Raw genomic sequence first — 13,033 nt, forward strand, 5'->3', positions numbered from 1 at the left:
GTAGAAATAGTTATTAAAAAACACACGTATTTAAAAGAAAACTTTGAATTCAACTAGCTGTCGTCTCGATTAGCTCAAGGATCAGGCGCTCGCTGAGCGCCCACAATTGCTGCTGCAGTGCCGCACACTTGGACAGCTTGCTGGGCTCGCAGAAGTAACAGTTATTGAAGTACAGACCCGACAGGCCAGTCAACTCGTTCGCCGTCGCGCAGTAGATGCTCGTGGCGGCGGCTTGTTGCTGCGTTTAAAAAGAATGTCCAGTGAAAGTCATCGGCAGGCTAACTGTATGGCATCTACTCACCAGGGATTTGGTAAAGGGTCGCACAATGGCAAACAGCAGGCAATAAAACCAATAATTGCGCGACAGTTGAGTCGAAACCATGTTGCCAGGATGCACCGAGAAGACAGAAATACCGCGTTGCCGCCAGCGCTGCTTGCAGTTAGGATATTTTTGGATAATTGGGTTAAATATGTTAAATATATAAATATGCCGAGCGTGACTCACCTGTGCCAGCTCCTGGGCAAACAAGACATTGCACAGCTTGGCATTGTTGTAGGCCATCATGCTCCAATATTTCTCTGCTGGCGGCGATAAGTGCTGCAGCGTTAGATTCTCCACTGGCAGATTGGCAAATCTGCCGGCGAGGGGTGGGGGAGGGGGGGGTTAAGAAATTCAAGTTTAATTTAAGACGCAGTTACTGTTTGTTGTATGTGGTCCCTTTTTGCATATTTGTTTTGTTTTGTTTTTGCTGTACATAACAGGCTTACGGCATATGCGTACAGTGAAAGCTCCACCAATGAGCTTCATTCTTTTCGCTAACTTTCTCGTTGGACGTTCACCCTTTACAACAGCCTTTAATTTATTTTTGTAAAAAAAAACAGCTGTTTTACTAAAATGTTGCAAAAAGTGAACTTCGAAGGGAATCTTTCAAGAATTTATTTTTATCTATTCAAGCAGCAAATAAAGACTGAAACTGCGCTTGTTCGCTTAAGGCGAGCTTTCACTGTATTTGTATACAATGTAGCATCATCCAGTCGAACCCAAACTGGACTTTGCACCCACCGGCCGGACGCAAACGAGTCTTGATTGGCTTTGTCGTTCTTGTTGTTGTTGTTTTGTTTGTGCGGCGGCGGCGTTCAGTGCTCGTTAATGAGATGCAAGACTCAAACCATGAACAAAAGTTCAGGCCATGCCTGTGACTAAGGCGCCTACATGCCGCAACAATAAACTGCGCCCTAGAACAACGACAACAAAGCGGTTTGTACAAAAAACAATGCACAGTGTATATAATTGACGCTTTACATTTAGACAGAACCAAAAATTGTAGCGCATGCGCAGGTCGTAAATGCCATCAATTTTGAACGTTACAAATCGAAGCGCGCAATTTTATGGACTTTGAATTTGTTTTTATATTATTGCCGTCCTAGTTGAGACAAATGCGTACACATACATATATGTATGTCTGTATGTATGTATGTATATGTATGTCTAGTGTTGCAAACGATATGCAAAATAGTTTTATCCGTTTTATTTTGATTTGTCCAACGCATGATAAATGTAGCTTGTGGATGTACTTCCACAGCGTCTGCATTATGCCTAACTTCTATATGTATTTTATATAATTATTATTCATTTAGATTTCTCTTTAGTTAGCATTATCAATTGTTGTTCATAATAGCAATAAGAAGAAGAGAACATGACGTCCTCCATGCAACGGCCGCCTATCAAACCCTGCTTGGCATTCTGACCCCAATAGAAACTCAGCGTCATTCATCAAACAGACATTTTTGGTCGCATAAGTCAGCGTATATACATGTATGTATGGGTGTTCATGTATACACATGTGTGTTTGAACGTGTGCGATTGCTGGTATACATGACTTTTAGTGAGTACACGATTTGGCGCACGCGACTGTTGCTGCATGCTTCCACGAGATACAGAAACAACAAAACAGAGCCAAGAGATGTTGTACGTGCTGGAAACAACGAACGCAGAAGAAGCAAGACCAATACAGCTGCAAAAACCACCTCCAACATTAAACAACTTCACTTCAATTACGTTTTATGCTTCTTTTCGTCGCTGCACGCGAGTTTCGTTGATTTATCCGTGTGTGCGCGCGCGCGCGTGTGTGTGTGTGTGTAGCAAAGTGCGGCTACAAACAGTTGGCCATCTGTTAAATTTAGCCTGCGTACCACTGTGCTTGTGCGCAGCACGTGAACTGAATGTATGTGTGTGCCTTCAGCTGGTATCGCAACGCGAGTGTGTATGTGTGCATGCACACAAACATGTAAACAAACTTCAGCTGCCGCTGTAGTGATAGCTTGCATTTGCATAAAATCAACAATTTCAAACACCGAAACCACTTATCAGGTAATTATTAAGTAAAAACCGTTAGGTTAATTAACAAATTGCAATAATAGAGCTACTTTAAACACATTAATTGCAATTCACACTAAAAATATGCCATACGAAAAAGTGCTAGTCGCGTTTCTATTGGTTAGGCACATTTGTGACGTAGTTATTATATCAATGTGTGCGTTGTGTGCGCAGTAAATATGTAAACAAACGTAATCTCTATACGGAGTTCAATTGCGTTTTGCCTTGAAGTCGAGATTAAACAGAATTTCCAACAAACACAAACCTAAACAAATGCTGCAAGGTCAAAATTTGAAGAGCTAGCAAAGGCTTAAAGCAACAAACTGACCTTGTAGATCTTGAAGTAAGGAATTGTAATTAGAAACAATTGTCATATTATTATTTTAAAAGAAATATTATTAAATGACCTTTTCCCCTTGCTAAATACATATATACCCAAACTAGACTATCGTGTACAAGTATTTCGGACTGTACGCATTGCGTACTATTTATAGTTTAGTCACAATTGCGTCGACGCCAACGCAAAGAAAACACAGACGCGCGCCGGACCAAAGTCCAAGCGATAAGTGCAATAAACTTGCTAAAAAGAAATAATGCCAAATGCAGTTGGATTATAAGCAACAGTGGCGGTCATTATAATGTACCTGTTGCCAAATGCCGCTTAAAATTCAAATACAGTGACAGTTCTAAACATAGACCTAGCGCCACATTGGCGACAAGCAATACTGCCGTTACAGTACGTATACAGTGGCGGCCGTTAAAGTATACCTAGTGCCGGTTGGACAATTTAAACGCTTGCGTTAAATATACCCTTGCTTGGTTGTGCTTACCTGTGCGATTCGGAGGAAAGCACCACAATACGCGTCCTGTGATCAAACAGCGACTCCAATTGCAGCGTTAGATAGAAATGGGATAAATGCGATACTTGGAATGTTGTCTCGAGTCCATCGACAGTTTTGGTGTGTGGCAAAGCAAAGACGCCGGCATTCAGTATGAGATAGTCAATGTGGCTGCAAAGATAGAGAAGTTAATCGATTAAGATCAGCGACAAAAAGTAAACAGACGATGCCACACACCTGAAGTTCTGCTTGATCTGCTCTACAAACTTCTGCACGTTGCGCAGCGAGCCCAAATCCAGGGCAAACGAACGACACCTGGCACGTGCTGCTGGTCGCTCCTGGGCAATGCGTTCGATGGCCTCCGCGGCCGATGCTAGATTCCGGCAGGCAAGGATAATTTCACAGCCGTGCAGGGCCAGTGAACGCGCCGTTTCATAGCCAATGCCACAGTTGGCACCCGTTATGAGCGCTACACGGCCATGCAAATCCTTGCCATGCAGCACCTGCAGCGCTGTGCTGCAAGAGTCGAAACGCTGACGCACTTGCGCCACATTTAACGTGGGCTCCTCGACAGCAAATGCCAGTCGTGGATCAATATTGGTGCGCTGTTTCGTTTCCTTGTTGTGGAACATGAAACGTTTGCTTTGCTCATCGTAGTATTTCTCCCAGCCCAGGGGCAGCTCGCCGGTAATGCGTTTGGAGCGTCCAGTTCGCGGATGTGTCCATTGTGAGGTTTTGCTCTGTTGACTGCAACGGGACAGGTTTTATGTCTCCCTTGAAGCTGGAGATTCGGGGGCTACATACTTGACATAGCAGACAACGCCATCGTCGGTGGCACGCTCCTCCCAACCTGGCGGCAGCTCGTCCTCAGAATCAGAGTCGGGTAGCGACATCATTTTGACTTTATTACGCGCAAAATAACGGAGCTGGGCTTAATTTGTTCTTGGCCTTTTCAGATGTAAACTAATAACAGCTGTTGTTCAGGGCTGGCTGTTCGATTTTTGCCATTCACAGTGCTTGCAAATGTTATCGATACATTAATCGCCATTTTAAGCTATCGTTATATGGCGGTTATGTTCAAATCGAAAAGTATATAAGGGAGGGGCATTTGCCATGGATTTGGGAAGTTTAAAACAAAACTGAAAGTCCGTTTTGATGTCTTTTTATTAATCTTATTGAATTTAAGGCTCATTTACATATGTACACTAATTAGATTGTTTAACATATTTATAGTTATATATTTACTAACAATCTTATAATGGAAATTTTATAAATACATGCACAGGCTTAGTTATTAATGCTAACTACTTAAGTTGCTAATTATGAAAGTTACTTAGGTCTCTAGTTTTGACGCTCTGAACTGGCGGCTTTGACTGTGGGCGGCTCATTGATCAGGCCGTAGAATAATGGAAGCTTTGTCAGATCGTGACGCACCAGCAGCATGAATGGTGTCTCGGCGCGGAATACCACCTCGGGACCAGACTTTTTCAGAATAGCAGCCGATGCAGCGGCCGCCTCAGTGCCCTGTTCATTGACCACAAAGTCAACCTTGTGCAAAATATCGGATACAATGAGATCGGAAGGCGGAGTTGGGCCTTGTACTGACATTGCCGCCTGCCGCTGTGCCACCAGGTTCCGCAAGCTGGCCAAGCCATCCGCATGGCTGCGATCCGTTGCCACTGCCGGAACAGCTGCTGCCGGTTGATTTGTGCCTATCAATGACAGATCGCTTTGGACGGGATTGAAGATGCCGCCGATGCCCATGCGTTCGAGCAGGCTGTGCAGTTTGAAGGATTCGGTAATGTGCAGCTTGGGGAATGCTATAATTATGGATCGTCTGCTCATCTGGCCAATCATGTGCTCAATGGCATCCGCAGTAAGTCTTTGCTGCAATTGCGCCAGCTCCACCACGGATGAACGCATCGGCTGTATAACGTACATGGTCGTGAGATTACCATGATACGGCAGACCAATAATGCGACAATTCAGCTGCGGATCCTCATAGTAGGGAAAGGCGCCGGCACCGACCATCATCTCCACGGGCAGCACGGGCTGGGTGCCCTCGCCATTCGGATAGAATTCCTCCACTTTGGTCGCGCCGCCAATAAAATCAATTTCCCACATGGCCTTAAAGTACAAAGCATTGGCCATTATAATGCGTGTGTCCTGTGGCAAATCATCTGTCAGAATATTCTCGATTTTGCCCTTCGTGTGCTGTTCCACCCACGAGTTGATGTTATATTTCGCTATGGCTGGACTACGCTGAAAGTCGAGCGTCTGTAGGTCCGATTTGTAGATTTGAATGATCGCTTGTCTGTAAAAAGAACAATTGAAATTGATATTCATTTATTACGCATCCAAAACAAAGGGTATCCAGACGCAGACCAGACTCTGATTTAAGTTCCGTGACGGAACGGACAATTCAAGGTCCTTTGCTTCTTCAAATTTCAAGTATATTTGAATATTCTTTCATTATGTAGAAATCATTAATGATTTCAAATATTAACAGTTAATAGTATCGATTCTTATCGATATTTAGGCAGTTATCGAAAATAAGATATTTTTGTTTTATTTTTTTATGTAGAAATCATTCATGATTTCAAATATTCACAGTTAGCCTGAGTCCTGCTCTAAAATGTATCGATTCTTATCGATAGTTTGTTATCGAAAATAAGATAAGCTTGTAGAGAGCATATTACAGAATAACAAGGTAATTACCAATAATAAATTGAAATTGTATACCCTGTTTAGTAGGAAGATAATAATATTTCAATTTGCTCTGTGTCCATTTGTTTATATATGGGAATTACAGTTTTAGAACTATAGGACAGAAAGATTACCAAGAGCTTATTTTATGCTTGAGTAGAAAAAAAAAAAAATGTATTATTGTTCACAGATCGCAATAATCGATCATTTCTCAAGCCACAGTTTGAGAGCCACTTTGCCCATAACCAAAGCAACGCTTTTCAAACTATTCTTTTCTCTTTTTTCTGACTGCGAGTAGTGCATTGCGCAGTCGATTAAGCTCGATCACGCGCTCACGTTTATCAGACAAACAATTATTTCTAGAAAAACTGGAACTATGTGAATTGCTGGTATTTCCATGCATACTCGAATTGCTCTCAATAGAATATATATGGCTCACCTGTAATCTGGATTCAAGCTGTAGCCGTACTGCAGGAACAGCCCGTTGGCCACATGCACCTCCTGCGGCGCGTTCCGGTTGCGCGGATAGGTGCGCAGGCTGCGCCGTATGCTGTTGCTGTGCCACGCGTCCAGCTGGCGTTGCGGCGAGGTCGTCTGCCTGGTTGGCTGCTGCACATCCTGCAGCATGAGGCCGAACTGTTCGTGCAGCTTAACCATGTCGCTTTGGCCAAATACGGCGATCAGTTCCGTGTAGCTGCGCCCTTTGGCGCCGAGCAGCAGCAGCGCCAGCGCGGACATAATGCTCAGCGGTGAGAATACGGTTGTTTTGCGATTACTGCTGTTAATCTGATTGGACAGATTTTGCGCGAAGGTCAAAATATGCCGTGCAATATCATCCGAGGCGGCCACATCCACATAGCCCGTACTCGAACCGGAACCGGAACCAGCACTGTAGCTATAGCTGGGACTAGCATATTCAGCGGGCGCTGACAAGCTGGCGACAAGGCCAGGCGACAACAGTGGCGGCAGCGTCGAGTGTGCATCGTAGTATTTCTGCACCAGGGCCTGGTTCTCCTGGTTGCGTACATCGCGCAACAGCTCTAGGTCGGAATTTCCCATGGAAAACAGGCAGGCGAAGGCCAGCAGGCCGTAGCACAACGAACGCAACATTTTCTAAATTTATGCTTATCTTCAGTTACGACTTTTTTTTCCCCTTTATATATATATATATGTATATATAGTATGAGAGTGTGTGTGTGTACACTGAGTGGACGCGCACGCGATGTTAACGCCTTTAAAGCTGCTGTTAAACTGAGCTTGTCACGCTTCGCGCACCTCAATTTATAAGTTGATGCGAAAAATAAAACTCGTTATCAACAACAAGTGCGATCCCAAGCCGACCCCCGCTCCCCGCCCCGCCCGTCACGCCCCTTGGCTCTGCCCCATCTGCCACAGACAATGCTCAGCTGGCAACGCTCTCCGCTCTCGCCCATTGATGACAACTCATTGCATTGGCGTTTAAAATAAACGAAAAAAAAAACAACAAATAGCTGCTGGGTTATACCCCATTATTGTTTACATGGCTTGCATTGTGATTTCTTAAAGGTTGATCCAGTTACGTATTGGGTCTAACAAGCATTCTGTATGGTATGTTCACCAGGCTCTCTTTAACATAAAATCCTCTTACGGCGAAGATTCGCTTGTGCGGATATGTTTTCAAAGTCGATACCCACACAAAAAGGGTCTGTTGGTTTTGTGCCTAGGTATGTAACAGCGAGGTATGTAAAGTTAGTAGAATGCATCTTACGCAATTACTTCATTAATGTACATTCTAGATATACACTATGTTAAATTATCAATGAAAACCTTTTGCTCAAAATCGATAAGTATCGATACAGATTATATCATAGTAACAAAATCGATAAGTATGGATACCGATTATATCCTGTTATCAAAATCGATAGGTCTCAAAATCCATTGCTATCGATAAGGATTATGTCCTAGTGTTCAAATCGATAAGTATCGATACAGATTATATCATAGTATCAAAATCGATAAGTATGGATACAGATTATCCTGTTATCAAAATCGATAGGTATCGCTACAGATTATATTCTAGTCTCAAAATCCATTGGTATCGATAAGAATTATGTCCTAGTGTAAAAATCGATAAGTATCGATACAGATTATATCATAGTATCAAAATCGATAAGTATCGACAAGAACTATATTCTGGTATCAAACTCGATAAGTATCGGTACAGATGGTATCCTAGTCTCAAAATCGATAAGTATCGATAAGTATTATGTCTCAATGTAAAAATCGATAAGTATCGATAAAGATTAATTTCTAGTGCAGGCAAAGCTCGCAATAAGCGTGATACAAATGTTTAAATTTATGTAACAGAAATTCGATGTTGTTTACAGGGTAGCTACTAGTCGGTCGGCTATTTGCTTTTCAACTGTTTCACGCTCTTGAACTTCTTTCAATGCGATCAGAATGCTAATTCTTGTCGCTCTCTACCTTTTTTTTTGCGGACCATAACTGTTTGAGCAAATATTTACAGATATTAATATTCATGGGCTATTCGTATAGATTCTAAAAAAATTTTGGCGTTAACAATGCGCAGGATGGCATTATATATATATTGATTTATCGGCTATGCGTATTATGACAAGAGATTTGTCATTTATCGCTTGGGGTTTACTGGGAAAGTTGGCTTGCCTCAGCTTTTGTGATAATTCGGGTGTTTCCCCCTTTCGCAAAGAAACAAATATACAGTTCTTTTGCCTACGTTACGTACATGCAAATCCATAATCTATGGCTGGTAAATTTACGAACGTAATGCTATTACAAATCGATTTCTAAGATTTTCAATTTGAAATTTTTTTAAATAAGTCATATTTTATTATATTCAATTTGTTTTCCATTTCGTTTCGTTTCGTTCAGCTAATAAATCATATTTCGACAGGTCTGACGGGTTACGTATTAAAATGTGTAAATTAATCATTTATAAAGCAGAGTTTCATACGAAACAAAGTATTGTTGCCCGCTTTAGATGCCAAATTGATGAGATTTGTGGGGCTGGGAAATTTTGGCCGATGTCTATATAGGATATTTTACATGAACTTCGACTAAGAATAATGCTGTCAGATTTAGATGCCAAATTGCTTGAATTGACATGTGCGAATGTAATTATGTATGTATGTATGTGTGTGTGTGTGTGTGTGTGTATGTATGTATGTATGTATGTATGTATGTAAATTGTCTTCTATACCAATAGCAGATCAGTTTGGCTTAATGCGCGGCAAATTGAAATAAGAAAACGTATTTATTAAATGCTGCCCTCCTCCTCGATTCTCAAAAATGTAAGTAAGGTTTGCAGGTTTCACCTTTGAATAAGACGCAGGCGGCTTCAATGCTAGCAGCTGAGGAGCCGGTGGAGCATGGCGGAGGAGCACCAAGGGGGCGGACCAGGAGGCTTTAGTAGCTAAGTTTGTATGTATGTATGTATGCATGTAAGTATGTGTGTGTATGTATGTATGTATGTATGTAGTTATGTATGTGTGTGTATGTATGTATGTATGTGTACAGGTATGTAAGTATGTATGTAAGTAGGCATGCATACAGGTACATATGTATGTATGTGTGTATGTTTTTATGTGTGTATGTGTTTGTATGTATGTATGTATTAATGTGTGTATATATATGTATGTGTGTGTATGTATTTCCACATGAATTTTAACCAAAAATAATGTTGCCAGGCCTTGTCCGTGGCACATTAAAGAAGGAAAGGGAGTTAAGGTTAGTTTAAAAACATTTACATTTATATTGAGAATCAAGATTGGCAAAAACAAAAAAAATTCGTTAAGAAATTTAGGTTATAAAATGTATAGCTACAGCTTAGATCCGAAATATTCACAAAAGAAAAATCAAAACCAGTTGGATTTTATTTGCATCTATAAAAACCATTTATTTGTTGTTGGATTAACAGAATTTGGAATATGATAATTAACATTATGCATTATTCAATACTTTTCTATACCATCTACCAAGTCCAGTATACGTTGTCGATTTTTTGAAAGCCCAGCTTTTCAAACATTTTCCGCGATGGGGTGTTTTCCGTGACAACAGGCGCCAGGACCTCGTCGCCCATTTCAGAGATTTTCTTGGATAGGTAACGCACCATCAAACTGCCCAGGCCGAGGCGCTTATGGGATTCGAGCACCTGCAGCAGGCCCAGCGAACCAATTGGCAATCTAAAACAGAAACAGAAAGCTTTAGATGTCTATACGTAAATCTGTACCAAGTATCTTTTGAGCTGAACCAGTTTAAGACCTGAATCAAAATAGTTCTTTTCATGAACCAAGCTAAGGAACAGTCGAGCCTAAAACTGAACCAAACCATTTTTTGCTCATTTCATTCTTTTCTGCTTATGTTAAAATTCAAGCCTGTCAAATATGTTGAATTTTCATTACTATTTAATTTACAAATGCCCGTTGTACTGAAAATATAGCAAATCTTACTTATTTTCATATGCAAGATCAGGGCTATATTTTCCCAAAGTTTGCATCTGTTATAAATAATTAGATAAATGAAATGTTTGGGTACAAAGTTATTTGTGCATAGGGACTTGATCTGTGTCAATATGTTTTCTAGTTGGATTTTAGTTCAACTTTTGCCTGGACTTTTGAAATTCCAGCTTTGAACCGGTTCAGCTCAATAACGATGTGAACCGAACAACCTTACATGTTGCTAGCTTTGCAGCTTTGTTGTGTGGTGATATTGAAGCGAAACTCACCTCAAGCACCAGGCTATCAATTTGCCTTGTTCGTCATAGGCGCCCACCGAAACGTTGTGGACTATCAACAATTTGACAAACTCCACGGAGCCGGCGGCACGATGTGGCCAGATTTCATTTACGGTTGGGGCATCTTCTAAGCACAAGCCGCGCAGCTCGATGCCAGCAGGTGGCCTACAAAATACAAGTGTTTATGAATTAACCAAAGGGTCTGCAATTAACTAACTTACTGCGCTGAAAAGGTAGCCACCAGCTCTCTGCTGGCACTGTACCAAGCTGTCTGCGTGGTCTCTTGCCGTAAGTTCGGCAATTGCTTGGCGCAGAACTCTACGGCGGGCACAAGACGCTGCGCATAGGCAGCGAACACGTATGTCTCCTCGGGCTTGGATGTCAAACAGAGCAGCGCATTGGTCAAACGATCCAGGTTCGAGCTGAGCGTATTGAAAGAGACTTCTTTGTGGAACGCCAAGTGTTTCTACAAAACACACATCGTATTACATATTTGTTTCTTTTCTCTGAGCTACGTACAATCATTAGGAAAGTGCCATCCGTTTGCCAGTCGCCGTCCAGCGAGAAGCATTTGACATCAGTTTTGTCGCCATTGGCCAGCCAGTTAATATGGTTTTTTATTAAATAATATCCATTTGATTCCGTCTTTTTACACTCATAGAGTTCGAGTAAAGTTTTCCACTCGCTGGGCGCTATCTCAACCAGAGTATGGCATTTATATTGCAGCTGCGACATGTCCGACTCGCCGAAAGGCTGTAACACAACTGAGCAGAGCAATAATTCATTTGACTCAATGTAAGCATTATGTATACATGTATAGCTATTTATGTGCGTATGTGTGCGCTGATAAACTTGTGCGTGTGTGTGTGTGTGCTATTTAACAGCTGGCACGATTAACATTGCACAAAATATCTGTAAAGAACAACGAAAATCTGCCTGGCTTTATGGCTTGATTAAAACTTTATGATTTGATAAGGGCTTCAGTTAGATTAAATGCCCTCGTTAAAAATTATTTGATATTCATTTGCTTTCTTCATTACTTTACTATCAATTCTCTAATGTTTTGAGCTTCATCTATCCTCATTTGCCTTTTTTGCGCTATTTTAATAAGCTTAACATAAAAATTGTGAATTTATAAATTTAATCAAATATTTTATTTTGAGTTTTATTTTGATTAACTATTAATATAATTATTTTGATGACATTTTAATTTTTTATACGAATAAATAATATTATTATCATTAATAGTATTATTATTATTGTTATTATTATTATTATAATATTATTATACAATTAATATCATTTGACTGAAAAGCATATGTATTTAATTGAAACTTGATCAGGACGCGGGCACAACAGCCCAATATACATCGTGGATATGCTTAAATCCCAGCTTATCAAACAATTTTCTAGATATTTCATTGTCGAAGACAATTGTGGCCAGAACCTCGGCGCCTGTTGCTGCAATTTCCCGAGCCATAAAACGCACCAACAACGAGGCCAGTCCGAGTCGTCTGTGCGGGGGCAGAACGTACAAATTACTTAGGCTGCCGTGTGGAGATCTATGAGAGAGAGAGCCAGGTATTAGTAGGTAATTAAACGTACATTTATTAATCGAGATTACCTTAAGCACCAGCCCAGCAGCTGTCCCTCGCTGTCGAAGGCACCTGCGCTGATATTATGCTGTATAAGATTTCTTATCAACATCAAAGAGTCATTCGAGCGATAAGGCCAATGGGCATCCACTGCGGCAGCATGTGTCAAGTGCAAGGAACCCACTTTTATGTCTGAAATTGGGCTAATCAAAATTGTAAACAAACAAGAATTCTTATAAGCAGTTTTTACTTACCCCAAATCGAGTTGTTTGATTTCCGAATGTGGCAAATGATATACAAATGTGCCTTGATGTTCCAATTGGCCTAAGCGCAGACCTCTGCGCAGCCCATATTGTTCGACAACGTGTTTGAAGCGAATTCCATAACCGCAAAATAAATGTCTCACATTTAGTTGCCAAGAACTTAGCAACAATTGCAGCTGGTCCAAGGATTCGCCCAGTGTATTGAAGTAAATCTCCGCCTTGTTGCCAAAACTGTGCTGTGATAAACAAATATTCAAGAAATAGAATATAAAAATAAATTAATATCTACTTACAACTAGCAAAAAGCTGCCATGTTTCGGCCAATTGGCGTCTGTCACATAAATTTGTACATTTTCACCACACTCTGACCAACAGATAAAACTGTTAATTAGATCGTAGCCCGTTAGATTCGTACGCTCGCCTTGATATAAATCTCTCAGTAGCCTCCACTGATCGCGAGCAATTGCCAACATGTTTGATATTGAGTGCTTAAGAGAAACTCG

General features: G+C 41.1%; 4 protein-coding genes across 4 annotated transcripts; all 4 read right to left on the reverse strand.

Annotated features, from left to right (window-relative positions):
* Positions 1–7: 7 nt before the first annotated feature.
* LOC115758637 (WW domain-containing oxidoreductase) lies at positions 8–4,157 on the reverse strand. Its single transcript, XM_030699373.1, has 6 exons — positions 4,021–4,157; positions 3,454–3,963; positions 3,208–3,387; positions 506–635; positions 302–430; positions 8–238 (listed from the first exon to the last, which is right to left on the reverse strand). The coding sequence occupies exons 1-6, from the start codon at positions 4,110–4,112 to the stop codon at positions 50–52; spliced, it is 1,230 nt and encodes a 409-aa protein (XP_030555233.1). The 5' UTR covers positions 4,113–4,157; the 3' UTR covers positions 8–49.
* A 219-nt stretch (positions 4,158–4,376) lies between these two features.
* LOC115758970 (serine protease inhibitor 28Dc) lies at positions 4,377–7,147 on the reverse strand. Its single transcript, XM_030699773.1, has 2 exons — positions 6,362–7,147; positions 4,377–5,530 (listed from the first exon to the last, which is right to left on the reverse strand). Exons 1-2 carry the CDS (start codon positions 7,030–7,032, stop codon positions 4,558–4,560), a joined length of 1,644 nt encoding a protein of 547 aa, XP_030555633.1. The 5' UTR covers positions 7,033–7,147; the 3' UTR covers positions 4,377–4,557.
* A 2,682-nt stretch (positions 7,148–9,829) lies between these two features.
* Positions 9,830–11,415, reverse strand: LOC115758716. The gene is made up of 4 exons (XM_030699469.1): positions 11,192–11,415; positions 10,894–11,138; positions 10,664–10,837; positions 9,830–10,121 (listed from the first exon to the last, which is right to left on the reverse strand). Exons 1-4 carry the CDS (start codon positions 11,405–11,407, stop codon positions 9,911–9,913), a joined length of 846 nt encoding a protein of 281 aa, XP_030555329.1. The 5' UTR covers positions 11,408–11,415; the 3' UTR covers positions 9,830–9,910.
* Positions 11,416–12,009: 594 nt separating this feature from the next.
* Positions 12,010–13,003, reverse strand: LOC115759250. Its single transcript, XM_030700151.1, has 4 exons — positions 12,824–13,003; positions 12,522–12,766; positions 12,297–12,470; positions 12,010–12,234 (listed from the first exon to the last, which is right to left on the reverse strand). Exons 1-4 carry the CDS (start codon positions 13,001–13,003, stop codon positions 12,012–12,014), a joined length of 822 nt encoding a protein of 273 aa, XP_030556011.1. The 3' UTR covers positions 12,010–12,011.
* Between the last annotated feature and the right edge of the window lie 30 nt (positions 13,004–13,033).

Source organism: Drosophila novamexicana, unplaced genomic scaffold (assembly GCF_003285875.2).
Source record: "Drosophila novamexicana strain 15010-1031.04,08,12 unplaced genomic scaffold, DnovRS2.1 tig00000193-arrow-pilon, whole genome shotgun sequence".
NCBI classification, from domain to species: Eukaryota; Metazoa; Arthropoda; class Insecta; order Diptera; family Drosophilidae; genus Drosophila; species Drosophila novamexicana.

Excerpts from the sequence above, each read along its gene's own strand:
- LOC115758970 (XM_030699773.1), bottom strand. The coding sequence starts at position 7,032 with ATGTTGCGTTCGTTGTGCTACGGCCTGCTGGCCTTCGCCTGCCTGTTT. Across the intron at positions 5,531-6,361 it reads AGCTTGAATCCAGATTACAG|ACAAGCGATCATTCAAATCT; the intron begins GTGAGCCATATA and ends TTCTTTTTACAG.
- LOC115758716 (XM_030699469.1), bottom strand. The coding sequence starts at position 11,407 with ATGTCGCAGCTGCAATATAAATGCCATACTCTGGTTGAGATAGCGCCC. Across the intron at positions 11,139-11,191 it reads ATGGCACTTTCCTAATGATT|AAACACTTGGCGTTCCACAA; the intron begins GTACGTAGCTCA and ends TGTGTTTTGTAG. Across the intron at positions 10,838-10,893 it reads GTGGCTACCTTTTCAGCGCA|GCCACCTGCTGGCATCGAGC; the intron begins GTAAGTTAGTTA and ends TGTATTTTGTAG.
- LOC115759250 (XM_030700151.1), bottom strand. The coding sequence starts at position 13,003 with ATGTTGGCAATTGCTCGCGATCAGTGGAGGCTACTGAGAGATTTATAT. Across the intron at positions 12,767-12,823 it reads ATGGCAGCTTTTTGCTAGTT|CACAGTTTTGGCAACAAGGC; the intron begins GTAAGTAGATAT and ends TGTTTATCACAG. Across the intron at positions 12,235-12,296 it reads CTGCTGGGCTGGTGCTTAAG|ATCTCCACACGGCAGCCTAA; the intron begins GTAATCTCGATT and ends TCTCTCTCATAG.
- LOC115758637 (XM_030699373.1), bottom strand. The coding sequence starts at position 4,112 with ATGATGTCGCTACCCGACTCTGATTCTGAGGACGAGCTGCCGCCAGGT. Across the intron at positions 3,388-3,453 it reads CAGATCAAGCAGAACTTCAG|CCACATTGACTATCTCATAC; the intron begins GTGTGTGGCATC and ends CTATCTTTGCAG. Across the intron at positions 239-301 it reads GACCCTTTACCAAATCCCTG|CAACAAGCCGCCGCCACGAG; the intron begins GTGAGTAGATGC and ends TTTTAAACGCAG.